Source organism: Populus trichocarpa, chromosome 1, assembly GCF_000002775.5.
Source record: "Populus trichocarpa isolate Nisqually-1 chromosome 1, P.trichocarpa_v4.1, whole genome shotgun sequence".
Classification (NCBI taxonomy): Eukaryota; Viridiplantae; Streptophyta; class Magnoliopsida; order Malpighiales; family Salicaceae; genus Populus; species Populus trichocarpa.
This window is the reverse complement of record NC_037285.2, coordinates 1,566,037-1,580,159: the sequence shown is the minus strand read 5'-3', so window position 1 is coordinate 1,580,159 and position 14,123 is coordinate 1,566,037. Positions and strand designations below refer to the sequence as shown.

The 14,123-nt window shown below is 33.8% G+C and overlaps 1 protein-coding gene across 2 annotated transcripts; it reads right to left on the bottom strand.

The window, feature by feature from the left end:
- Positions 1-9,098: 9,098 nt before the first annotated feature.
- On the bottom strand, positions 9,099-13,513 carry LOC18094313 (zinc finger CCCH domain-containing protein 22). 2 transcript variants are annotated; one of them, XM_024583300.2, is made up of 10 exons: positions 13,192-13,513; positions 11,606-12,820; positions 11,362-11,517; positions 11,073-11,258; positions 10,884-10,978; positions 10,548-10,796; positions 10,313-10,466; positions 9,911-10,135; positions 9,721-9,810; positions 9,099-9,591 (listed from the first exon to the last, which is right to left on the bottom strand). In XM_024583300.2, exons 2-9 carry the CDS (start codon positions 12,595-12,597, stop codon positions 9,738-9,740), a joined length of 2,130 nt encoding a protein of 709 aa, XP_024439068.2. In that variant the 5' UTR covers positions 12,598-12,820; positions 13,192-13,513; the 3' UTR covers positions 9,099-9,591; positions 9,721-9,737. The 2 variants fall into 2 exon arrangements, with proteins under 2 accessions (XP_024439068.2, XP_006368576.3); XM_006368514.3 differs by having other exon boundaries at positions 11,079-11,258; positions 13,192-13,512.
- Between the last annotated feature and the right edge of the window lie 610 nt (positions 13,514-14,123).

Below are 14,123 nucleotides of genomic sequence, written 5' to 3'. Positions count from 1 at the left end.
TTCCCACCATTAAAAATTGAACGTCAAGCAATGGCGGGATCTAGAATGAAAATATTTTTACTGGAATTAGTTTACTCCAATATATTAATCTTTAAGGACCAAACATCAAAAAGAAATTAAACTCAAATTGTTGTCCAGTCCCCGGCCCGATGATTACGTTGTCACATATGAAGCAACTAAGTTTTCAATGCTTTATGAAATTACAAGTCTGTGATAATTTGCTGTTAATCATCATTCTAAGAGCATGTCACATGCATTCATATCTCTTTACAATCACAGGGATCAATGCTGTAATTTTTTTTTCTCGAAAATGAAATGCTTCGCTATGGAACCTTAAAGCTCCTAAATGTTAAAGCATGGAATTAGTGAAGGATTTTCCCGTTATGGTGCAATCTAAAAAACAAATGGACAGTTGGATTTGTAAAAGCCCTACAAGCATGAAATGCAAAATATAACCCCAGCTAGTCGTCTCTCTATTGATATAGGAGAGTCAAATTGCGACCCAAAACAACAACATTAATGATTCGATCAGGAAAGCTTGCAGGTGTAAGAACTGAGTTCCAATACAAGAAACGAAAGTTTGCAGGAATTGTTCAAAAAGTTGAGTTTCCTGTAAAGTCTACAAACTTCAAGGCTTAGAATATTGCTGCATGCATGCAATATATGATGTTAAGTGTCCTGTACTCGAGCAATTCAGCACCAGTCATGGTGCGTTAAGTTGTGTCAAGACGAGAGAAGACAATCACACTGCCTTCAATAACATCCGCCATGTCCTTAGAAGAGTACTCTTAGAAGTAGACTAGCTAGAGATCAGTTCCAAATGGAGTGTTCTAACTTTTGTCATGTTTATGGGAGAGAAAGAAGTAGAATTCGAAGAGTACTCAGAATCCGTCTACACTGCTTTGAGGAACATTTATCCTATCCTTGCAGAGTTCCAGAAGCAGGCTAGCGTTTTAGCCAGTGAGGTTAAGAGCTTGATGCCGAAACCAAAGGGAGCGATCCCACTATCATCATGTTTATAAAAGAGAAATGGATCCGTCTCCAATTTTAATCTTTCCAATAAATGAAGTCTAAATCTCACTGGGCCACCTGCATTTGGGTTCAACATGGTTATAGATAACAATTATAGGCCTAGGTATACTCGCTTGGGCTGCCTTTTGTAGGAGGTCCAGTTCTGTATAATATTAGGTTTTTGTGCTTGGTTTTCTTAGGTTAACATGAAAAAATAAAGATATATTTGATTAAAGAGATTGAGATAAAAAAGAATAATATAAATATATTTTCAGGAGAATCTTGGAATTTGAAAATAAAGTACATGGAGATAAGTTCTCTTAGGTTTTTTCTGTCTCAGAAGTAATCAAACATTACCTATCATATACATTAATTAAGAAACTATTTCATGTTCAATAAATATAATATAATATAACCATATGGAGTATGTTTAATCTTTTTAATATAATTCAAACTCAATTATCAAATTTAATATTATACAAGTGACAAGCATTAAAAAGCTCTGTCAAACCACAGCATGAAACACCCTCTAGAGAGTTGAATCGCATATAGTAACAAATACAAGAGAACAAAAAACAGCTTAATATGCTTCTACTTGATGACATTGTTCGTATAGTCTAATATTACGGCTGCTGCTGCTGCTGCCTGACTAGCAGATGGGATAGACTTGGGATTGCTTGGGCTACTGATGAAGAGATAGCATGAATATATATATGATAAGGGTTCATACTTCATATTATAAGTTATGCATGACAGGTACTCCTGAGCTACATATGATTACTTAATTCATATTATATATAAAAAAAAACAACATGAAATTTTGTTATTGCTAAACAAGTTTCTTTTTGCAGCAGACAATGACAGGGCACCGCACCCTGGTAACAGAGAGGGGGGGAAAAAAGCAATCTCAAATTCTCAATCATTCAGGTGATTGAAAATCTTGCTGATCAAGAATTGGATTTGGACCTAAATTCCAAAACCAGGCACTGAAAAAAGCTTTGTTTGCTGTTTGTTGACATGACTGCATGTGGTTCATGCATGGTAAAATTGCTAAAACTGGATTAACTGCCACTAAAATTTTAGTAATCTACACACTTCTTGCGGCAAAAATCGAAAGCTATATTTCCATTTAGCATAATATGGTAATGATTGTGGCAAAAATCAAAAGCTAATTTGGTATTTAAAAGTGCATTAAATATTGCTTTTAAAAATATTTTTTATATATAAATACATCAAAATAATAAAAAAAATATTAAAAAAATTTAATTTAAAATAAAAAAATTTAAAAATTTAAAAATACAGAACCTCAATACCGAAAAAAACCTAACTACTTTCAAGAAGCATCGCTCTAATTATGAGTCTCTTAAGTATATATGATTAAATTTAAAATAAAAAGCTAGTTCGAAATAAAACTCGACTCAAATCATATTTTATAATTATAGTTTTTATTATATTTTATAGTATGACTTCTTTCACATATGGACAAAATCAACCACCATGAACATTGACATGATCTATGAAGATTTATTTGTATTATTTCCTGTAATAAACTTGTTCATTTTTTTCTCGCGTGCTAAGGACTAAGTTCAAGAAAAATGAAGGAGCAAAATTCAACAAAACTTTCGAAAATGTCTCATAAGAAGACAAAAGGCCGCAAACAAACTCTAAAGTCTGAGAAAGAATATAATGGCCTCCCATCATGATTTGTAAACTACAATATCTCCATTAAACAAATGTCAGTGGGCATCATCTTATATATATATATATATATATATATATAGTCTCCATCAATTTGACCAAGATTATATGATTCTGATGTTTTAGTATTTCTAATCAATGATTAGGGAAACCCTAATCACATAATTTCGCCATGACAGAACCAAGTGCGTGCTAGTGGAGCAGCCTCCATCATGCAATGAACATCAAATAGAGCAAAACGAGCTGGGGTTTGACCAGTTTTTTCGTGGGCCAAAATCTTTCTATGATTGGACTTGAGTCTGACTCAGTCTCTGGGCTTCCAAGCTTATATTTTATCATGCACACCAATTTCTTGTTATTTATACATGTAACTCTCTGAAAATACAAGAAGGCATAAAGAACCGGACCCTCCTACCAGAAAACCTGACAAGGAAAAACAAAAAACGTAGCTCATTGCGGTGCCTCCTCAAATCTACCAAAAGATCGTGCGATAAATTCTTAAAAATAGAAGAAATAGGACTAATTGTTTACGCATGTAAAATTGGTTTGGTCTATCAAGTTAATTTCCGAGTCATGGATTATTGGTCTATAAATTCTCAAAAAAAGTCATGGATTATTGGTCTATCAAGTTAATTTCCGAGTCTTAAAAAAAAAGATTCTTAATATTAACCTGACCAAAAAATAATAAGTCAAGTTAATATATTTTATAAAAATAACATCATTTTTTTTTTATTCTTAATATTAACCCGACAAGGTTAGGCCAAATCAAACCAAGCGATAAATAAAAATATTAGAACAACAAAGCTTAACAAACTTAATATCTTTTTTTAGTTTAAATAAGGTTTCGAATAATAAATATTTTTTTTATTAATGTGAGTGTCCGGGCTAACTTGCGTGCACCTCGACTAATTTCACGGGCTCTGAAGTTAACGAATATATAAATCTTCAATGACCCTAAAGTTTATGAGACTCGAATTGATTAACTCTAAAATATAAACCTCCTAAGCGAGTTTTAATATCATGCTAATAGCTTACAAGTAAAAAAAGAAGAAAAAAACACTACATGATCCGTTTTGATTCATAAAAAGCCGAAATCAGATCCCTGACATTATCAAGAACAGCAAGCCGGCTTCCCTTCATCCATGAAGCCGGCTTCCCTGCATCCCCACTCTCTCCAATTGTTACAGAATCGAGTTAAAGAAGAGAAAAAAACACACGTGCTAAGAGATGACAATACCAATAACCAAACACGACACATTGAACACAAACTCCAAAAGATTCCTGCAACAACAGTACACTTTTGTCATACGTGTGGGCTTTTAATTATATCATATCATCTTCTTTACTTTTATTATATCTATGTCTGTCCTGGTTTTCTATGTAGGTGTCCTTTCCTCTTATCAATAGATAGATAATTTGTTTTTATATTTTAAAAAACATTTAAATTTTTTAATTTTTTTAAATTAATTTTACATATACTAATATTAAGAATAATTTTATAAAAATAAAAAAATATATTCTTTTAATATATTTCTAAAAAAATAATAATTTAAAAAACAATCACGAATATTTTTCCAATATATCCAAGGCCCTGTGAGTAAAATAGTAAGAGGAGAGGGTAAGAAAAGAAGCAGAACTTTGTACTTCTGTTTCTTAACAGTAAAAGGTATTTTCCAACCAGTTTTTAAACGTTATTGTAATTTTCTTTTATTGCATCGGTTTTGTTTAATAGGATATTCCGCATTCAAACCTATGTTTCACAAAAGTTCATCAGTGGAGTGAATTAACGTCTAAAATTACATTGTTTTTAAAAAATATTTTTTAAAAAAATTGAATTGGAATTTGATAAGTTCATGGGTTTACTTGTTGAATTGATTGAACCACACAAAATCAATTTCTACATAATTTAATTTAAAACACAATTGAAACAGTATTTTTCAAATATTTGAAATATTTTTTTAAAAAATTAATTGTTTTCTTATGTTTTTTTATCATTTTGATATGTTGATATCAAAAATGATTTTTTTTAAAAATAAATATATATTATTTTGATGTATTTTCGAGCAAACAAACACATTAAAAAACAACTAGTATTGCACTCTCAAATACCCTCTAAAAAAAACTAGTATTTATTAGTTCAAGGGTTCACCGCCTTTCCTCTTTTATCTTTCATGGTAAGCTGCTCTAAATGTTGTTCAAAATAAGCAATATATTCTAAAATTTAAGGAGATAAAAGGAGGATATTGTCTCAACAACAGAGATGGAAGAGATGGAAGACACGGAGCTTCTCTAAACACAACTAAATATTATTTTTCATCATCTTGATTTTTTACATGCTTGTCACTTGATTAACCAAACTCAAATACTGATTTCAATATCAGAGTGTTTCTTGTTCTACAAGAAACTTATTTTTATAGGAATAACTCAGTTCCAGAACTCAATTAGGAAAAGTTCATTCCAAGTGAAGTTTTTCTATAGCTTCATCAATATCTTTTTAGTTTCATGGTCGTGGAAACCTTTATGTTAGTTTTCAAGCATTGAAACTATGTACATCTTTTCAATTTTTTACAATCAAATCATTCAAGTTCATATTAAAGATTTTATGGGAATCTCATTTCTCACTATTTATTTTAAGATTTAAACCCTAACAATTAAGGATGAACACACTTTTCACTTCTCGCAGCCTCATATGGGATCGAGAATCTCATGACTAAAATGAAAACATACCCTAGCCGCCATACCCTTTCGCAAACACAAGAGGAGTGACAAACAAAGTTAAACTTGACCTCGTCCAAGAGTTGATTTAAGATCTAAGTTGTAGGTTGGGCGGGATAAGTTAAGTTAATCCTGGTTAATTTGTTTTTATTTTAAAGCTAAAACGATGATATTTTGAAAAACATTTAAAAGTCAAATCAAGTTTTGATTTAACGATTGTTTTAAAGTGCGCTAGCTTTTAATTTTGGATGCATTTCACTTGAAAAAGAATCAAATTAATGTCTTTTCAGTGTTTTCCAATAATTTTGATGTGCTAATGTGTAAAACAAAAAAAATCTGAAAAAAAATAATTTTGATGCATTTTCTAGCGAAAAACCCTTTTCAAAAACACTATGCACCATAATATCAAATACACTCTTAGTCGATGAAGTTACATATTAAGAGGTCGTTTGTTTACGCAGCTGCGGCTGTGTTTTACTGTTTGGTAATGAAAAAAAAGTGATTTACTGTTTATGGGTCTCACATGATTTTTGCGTCCGAAATGCAGGTAATGAAAAGCAACCTGCTTTTCACGCACTGTGCATGCTAATTGCACTGTTCACTGAACAGTGCAATTAGCATGAACAGTGTACATTGATACATTGTTCATGTGAACAGTGCAAGAGAATTCCATTGTTCACCTGAATTATTTTTTTTCAGTTTGTTGATTTTATTAACATTTTTTTTTATATAAAAAAAACTAGTTTAGAGTGAATTAAATTCACTCGCATTATGATGTGAACAATATTATTTTTTTCCCGAAAAACTAGTATAGAGTGAATTAAATTCACTCGCACTGTAATATCAAGTTTATACCTGATAATATTTTATCTAATTTTATTACACGCTCAAAAAATTATGAAAACTGTAGTTCTTATCGGATGAATTTTGTACGTAATTGAATTATAAATAGTTTAATGGAATAATAAAAAATATTTTATATAAAGTATTATTTATTTCATGATGTAATAGGAGTAATTAATTCTACAGTATTTAAATTTAAAACCATCAATAGTAATATATATTTTTTAAAATTATTTTATAACCTCAATTTCAAAAGCATTCTTAACCAAACACATTAAACTACTTTTTCTTCAACCTCAATTCCAACCACAATTTTAACCAAACACTTACTTTTTCAAACCAACCTCAACTAAAAGTATTTTTTATAAAATAATTTTTTTCAAACCACAACCACAACAGCTACCGCAATACCAAATACACACTGGGTTGCCCAAATCAATTCCAAGTTGACTTTTTTAAAACTTGATCCTGGTCAAGAGCTGAGGTGGCCAGATTTTAAATTAAACCAACCAGACTTGGAGTGTTTGTTTTTGCTTTCAAAAAGTGTTTTGAAAAGTTTTGAATTTTTTTTTTTGCTTCAAATTTATTTTATGATTTTGGATAGTTTTGACGTGCTAATATCAAAAATAAAATTTTAAAAAAATAAAAAATATATTATTTTCATATATTTCCGAACAAAAAACACTTTGAAAAGCAATCACTACCACAATCTCAAATACTACCTAGCCATGTTTTATAACTACGGTGGCAAAGTGTGATTGTGTAATAGTTTTATTTTTGCGTTTTAAAAACGTTTTTGAATAAATATAAAATTTTATATTGTTTTAATGTGATAATATTAAAAATTAATTTTAAAAAATAAAAAAATTTCAAAGCATTTATAAATAAAAAAAACTTTTAAAAATAATAAATAAACACCGCTCTCACGACACCAAACAAATATTTACAAGGAAATAGGGATCCATCACATGTCATGGTGAAAGTGGTGGTAGTGGTTGGTGATGGATAGAACCCACAAATAAAGTGGTGACGTGCTAATATCAAAAATAAATTTTTTTAAAAAATAATAAAAATATTATTTTAATGTATTTCCGAACAAAAACACTTTGAAAACACAATCATTTTAGAGTATAATCTCAAATACTACCTAACCATGTTTTATAGCTATGGTGGCAAAGTGTGACTGTGTAGTAGTATAAAAACATGTTTATTTTTGTATTTTAAAAATATTTTTGAAAAAATTTAAAATTTTATATCATGTTTTAATATGATATTATCAAAAATTAAAATATTTAAAAATAAAAAATATTTTAAAAAATAATTATTATTATAATACCAAACAAACACCGCTAAAATAGAGAGCCATCACATGTCATGGTGAAAGTGGTGGCAGTGGTTGGTGATGGATAGGACCCACAAACAACCTGGCACAATCAGATACAAAATAAAAGCAGAAGAGCACCCACATGCATCGTCAGCATCCCATGTGATGCTATCCCCTCTGGCCCCTTTTTGTCTCTCTTTCTTTCCTCTCCATGAATGGCAAGAATTAAAGGCAGACCCCACTAAGAAAAACTGCAAAAAATACTTGAAAGTATTAATTTATTTGCGCTAACTAAGTGACAAACAATAATTCTTCCCATAACAAGACAAAAGGACATCAGAAAGAGGGGGAGAGACCCTTTTTTAATATTTTAAACCCACCTTTTTTTTTTCTTTTTCTCTTCATGATCATGATTTTATTTATTTTTTTTGCCTTCTTTCTCATAATCTGAAGGGTTTTAGAATTTATGCATTACAGCAACAAAGAATACATAACTGGTTGAATTTAGAATTTATGAAAATTACTTCCCATCAATTTCATGAGTCTGGACTCAAGCAACCCGCGGCATAAGGTAGTATGATTACAGTGGAAAAAGGAGAGATTTTTAGAAACCACACAGAAGACAATATGTGGCCGGAGAATAAAACAAGAGGGTGCGAGACAAACTGGAATTTCGAAAGAAGGTGTTTTTTCCATCACATTTAAGATCTTCGTTCGAAGAAATTGTCATACGGTTCGGGCGCAAACGAAAAAATGCTCTTTAGAGTGATGCAAACAACATTTGACAGTAAGTGAAGAAGGATTCGTTTGCTCCTAACAGCTTGCAGAAAGGCAACAAGTAACTTCTTTGTAAGGACAGTGTCTTTGCCATTTCTTGATTCTTAAAATTACTTTCCGAACAGCTAATTGCATGTTAACCGAGACAAATTCCAGGAATAAATATTGAATCCACTGTGAGTTAGTTTCTTGAATATTTGCTTGCAGTCAACATTTTCTCCAAAATGTTACATCCACGAGCTCTAGACCAAGTTTCCATGGGATCCACTTTGTTTCATCGACAAATCAATAGTGAAATTATATATATATAAAAGCTCAAAGATAAAATCCACCCGATAAATCGAGCTCTAGACCAAGTTTCCACGGGATCCACTTTGTCAAATCATTAGATCTCTTAAAACTAAGACTCTTTTTAATTATTTTTCTAGTTAATTATAAATTTTAATTATTTTCTTGTTTAAATTAGTTTTAGACTTATTTAAAACAGTTGTGAAGCTAAACATCATATTATTATTTTATATATATATATAAAATATAAGAGATTTTCTATAATTCTATATAGTATTTATGACAACTTCGGAGCCTAGAAAGCCTAATTTTTCATCTTAGCCATACGCTTAAATTCAAAATGAAGAGAGTTGACAAGTGAGAGCTTGTTGGTGATGGAAATTGTACAACTACTGCTGCGGAAGGGGAACAGTGTCAGTCCCTGTTTTCATCCACGTAGATATTGATAGATAAGTAGTATATAGATTCTCTGATCTCTGGGGTTCAGCTTCTGCTGTACAAAGATTTTGATTATACCCTAAAAACAACACAAACTAACACTAAATATGAGCTTTCTTTGTTTCTTCTAGGGTAGAGACAGGAGTGGTGAAAAAAAGGGAAAGGGAAAGAAATTACAGTTCCATGAAATTACAACTTACAACTACACATTGTGTGATTCTTCTTCTTTGTTCTTTGCTTTCTTTACCTGTGGTCCAACTTCAACTACTGATGAAATGAAATGAGTGATGAAAATGGTACAACAACGAAAGGAATGGCTGACCCGCTTCCTTCTCTCCCTTTCACGTATGCAATTTGTATGGTAGTAAGTAGTATAGTATTAATGGTGATGATGGTGGCAAGATATGGTGAACGTCGCTAGTAGTGGTGGTGGTGATGTTTCAATCTCTACATAATATTTGATGTGAGTTCTTGTTTGGTTACACTTCTCAATCTTCCTGTAAATTTACAAGAAAAAAGCCAAAGCAGGACCAACCAAACCCCATTAAAAATACAAATCATAACTTGTATGCATATGAAGTTAGCAAAATAAACGTGTAAAGGAATCCAAAGTTTCAATAATTTACCTATAGGCACAGAAAAGCTAAATTCCAACAGGGCAGGTAGGTCCATCTGTGTTGGCATACATCCCTATTGCTCCATGCCCGGATGAAAACCTAGAGGAAAAAAGAATCAAATCATGTCAACAAGCTTGTCACATTGTCTTCAATGTTGTTTTAACAAATCACGTATACATGTAGGCATTTTCATTGTTACCTGGGCATTTGGCAATTGAAGGACTTGAAGGATGCCATTTCTAGTGAAGAATTAGGAGAGATTAGACTTGTAGTGACCAAACTATTGTTAGCAGAAGATGAAGCCGGGATGTTAGCATCCTTTTCATGGGAGAGGTCAGGAACTCCATGGATGAAGGCAGAGTAGTAGTCCCCGGAGCCTTTGGTAGGAGATGCAAAGGGACTATCAGGGAGGTTGTGCTCCAAACTGTGTCATCAATGATAAGATTCATTATACAAACTCTAACTAAATTGGAATGTTTCAAGAATTTCAAACCATGGACCAAAACAGATATTAGATGCAAATCTTGTGCAAAAATATGGTGGTTACTATTCTAGGTCGCCTTACTGTTTATAAATAAATGCAAAAGGATTGGCGTATTACCTTTCTTGTAAATCGCTGTCTTCACCATGGGAGCTCTCTTTACCACTGCCATTCTCTTCACTGCTAGTACATTCTTTCCCAGAATTAGCATTTGATATCTGTTTTTCAGTTGGGGCAGCCACTGAAATGGCTGGCATTGGGCTAGAACAATTCTCTGCAACAAAACAACCCAGAGCTAGGTTGTAAAGCTCAATTTTTTTACATGTACAGAAAGGACTAATAAAGAGAGGTATACCTTGTGGAACTTCTGTGTTGCTGTGGAGTGGAGGAAAGGCAAGAGATTGATTGAAAATATTTGGAGAGTGAGTTGGGGAGGGGACAGGGCTGCCAGTGGAAAGAGCCCTATGATGATGTTTCTTGACATCAAGAAGCTGCAAACTCATCAATCTTCTACTTTGAAGCTCAAGGGCTTGCTGCAAATCAGCTTGCTCCTCTAGCTTCCTCCTCCACAACATGTCTTGTGTGTTGTAAAACATTCTTGCACCTGAATAAAGAGAATGATACAAAGACTGAGCAACAATGTCTAAAGTGCAAAACAGACATCGACTGTTGGATTGTTTGCATTGCTTACCAAGTTGGAGATCAAATGGATCTCTGGAATCAAGGCCAGTAGGAGTACCACATGGTGAGAACTCACCCCTCTCAACTTGTTGCTGCTGTTGCTTCCTGCAAGCAACAGAATCATACAAGTAAGAACTCCAAAAAAGCATATCTTAAGCTTATAGAAATTTTAAGCTAAGTATATAGTGAGATAGAATGCCTGTACTTGTCTGGGACTTTGCCTTTCTCTTTGTAAGGCTTAACAAGCACCCTTGCATCACAAACAAAATGAGGGTTCCCTTTGGCCAATATTATCTTCACGGTCTCTGGATACAAAAAGGTAACAAATCCAAACATCCTCTTCTGCTGATAAGGAATCCTCACATCTTGCACTGGCCCATAAATACTTCAAAAAACAAAACCACAATGATTAAGCAAGGAAGCTTTCTGATATGTTCATCTTGCAGAAAACCAAAAAAAGCAAAATAAACCAGGTTGAGAAAATGAACCTGAAGTAATTTGACACATCTTCCTCTCTAAAAGTGCTATCAGCAGGGAAAGTCAAGTAGATCTGCCTGGAAGCAGGATTAATCAAATCATTCCTATCAAGCCTAGATCTTGCAAATTTGTGCATGTCCTCCCCCATCATCAAAGCAGCAGCAGCCCTGCAGAAGAAAGAAAAGGAGCTCACAAATCAATTAACACTAAAAAAATTGACACTGATGTGTTTTTTTAAACAAACTCAATAAGTACCTCTGGCTATCATTTTGCTGTTGTTGAAGAAGAAAGTTCATGCTTTTAGGAGAGTAAGGAAAAGAAGCAGCAGAGCCACCCATGAGCTGAGAAGCAGCAGCTAACCTTTGCTGTTGAGCAGACTTGGATCTAAGCAACTCATGGCACTGGTCCATCATATCAATCTTGTTGTTACCATTAGGTGAACCCACAACAACACCTGCACCATCAGATTCTCCGAGCCCACCGTGAACAAACCTACAGTTACTTCCATTCTTACAGTACCCTCTAGCAAAGTAAAGGCAAGGTCTCCACCCAAAGCCTGAATTTGGATCCTCAGACCCCAAAACATCACTGACAGAACAGCTCCTTCTGTGCACAGACCCACCCCAGTAAGAAGGAAACATCACAGAATCACTAGCACCAGTTGGACTTGATAAAGCATCCAGTTGAGAGTAAAAAAGATCTGAGCTTTTTGGACCAAGATTTGCTGAATTGTCATTCAAGAATGAAAGCTGGTCTTGGAGCTGAAACTCATCCATCAAATCAGACTCTCCTCCACCTCTTACTCCATTAGCATAGAAAGGAGCAGAAGCAGGATTGAGTGAACTACCATTAGGACTAATCAAGTCATCAGGGTTTGGAAGGTCACTCCAAGAAGAAGAAAAATTTGATGAAGGGTTTGGGATAGTAAGTGAAGGTGGGATGTTAAACCCAAGTCTTGAAGTTGAAGAAGATGAATTCTGTCTAGAGATGGTTATTGGGTTGCTTGAATATAGAGGCGAAGGGGGCGAAGGACTTTTAGAAGGGTTTGTTGGAGAGCAAAGTCCTAGTTCTTTCCTCGCTTTAAGGATTACTGAGTGAACAAGTGCTTCTGGTCCAAAAGCTAACCTAATCATTTCCTTTTCACCATGGTCCTGAATCAAAAGAAGACCCATGATTTTTGAAGCATTTTCTGGGTCTAGGTTTTGGATTCTCGAGAAAACTATTCTTGTTGCTTCATAACCATCCATGGTAGTAGCAGTAGCAGTGAATAGAGAGAGAGTTGGTACTATGTTTCACACCAAACCCTACCTCTCTTACAAAACCTTGTTGTTGCAGTAGTAGTTGTTTTGTCTATGCTAATAGAGACTTGTTTTCTCCCTTTTCTCTCTCTCTTTTTCTTGCCTTGTGAGAGAGCAAGTTTTGTGTACTCTCTTCTACAAGTAAAACTTCTTTCTCAACCACAAACCCTACCTACCAACATCAAAGAAAGAGTATTAGTAGCAGCTAACACTAGCACTAGTAGTAGTATTAAAGCAGTTATCTTTCTCCCACTCCTGCAAAACCCAGGAAAAGGAAGGTAAAGAGAAGATAAGAAAGCTTTCAAAAGGAGAGTATTCTCGTGCGGTTGTTTAAAAGGAGGCTAACGATAACTGCACAAAGAAGAAAGAAACTAAGAAATACTCTTAGTAGTTGCCTTTGTTAAAAACAACAGAAAAGAGAAATAAAACCAAAAAATCTTGCCGTTGAATTTCTCTATAACGCAAGCCAAGAATGCCAAAGAAACAGTAACAAAAGAAGAAGTGTGATAGTAACTCAGCTCTAGTCAAGACAGTAAAACTTACCCATGAAGAAAGCAAGGATCTTTTTTATATTTTCTCACTTTCGATGGGGTTTTTTCCTCTCTCAAACTTGCTACAAAAGCCAGACCACCGCCATCTTACGAGGCTGATTGGCAGGAGCTACTAGCAGCAGCAGAGAAACCATTAATTGATTCAGTGGAGGAAGCTGCTGCTTGGTGTTTTGGGTTCTGGGCTTATTAGTAGACAGTCAAAGCTATATTTCTTTATCTACACACTGTCTTATAGTAACTCTCTCTCTCCCTCTAAGCACTTGGACACTGTCTCCATCTCTCTCTCTCTCTCTCTCTCTCTCTCTTGAAGATTATATAAAAACATGGACCCAAGAGAGTGCGGAGAGTGAGAGCGTGTGGGGAGTTGGGTCTTTTAGGTGTTTTGAGTGGATCCAGATCTGTGCTTCAAATAATGCACGTTCTTGCTCCAAACCCCTGACCTGACACACCATGGAACTCTTTTCTTTTTCAAGAAAATTTCTTAGGGTTTTCTTGAGTGCCCACTTGATCATGTAGACTGTGTATCATACGCGCTGATGATGAGTATCTTGTTCATTTTGTGGGACCCTTTTTGAGATGATCACCATGTGTGGTGATTGGAGAGTGTGACCCCCTTTGTTTCTGCCTTTATTGTCTTTTTGATTGATTCATAATATGTTTTGTGTTATGGGTTGGTGTTCTTGGATAGTTAATGCCAAGTTGTCACCTTACCTGATAACCCAGTTCCATTGCGCGGATTAGTGCTAATTCAAATTATTTATATTAATTTATAAAAAACCATATGAACTTAAAAAATTAAATAAAAATTAAATTTCAACCAACTCACCCTCTCGGTATAATTTAAAACTCCAATAGATTCTTAGGCATCAAGTTGATTCTATGGGCTAGATTGGATGGAAAGTGGTGTTTGGAAATATAATAACA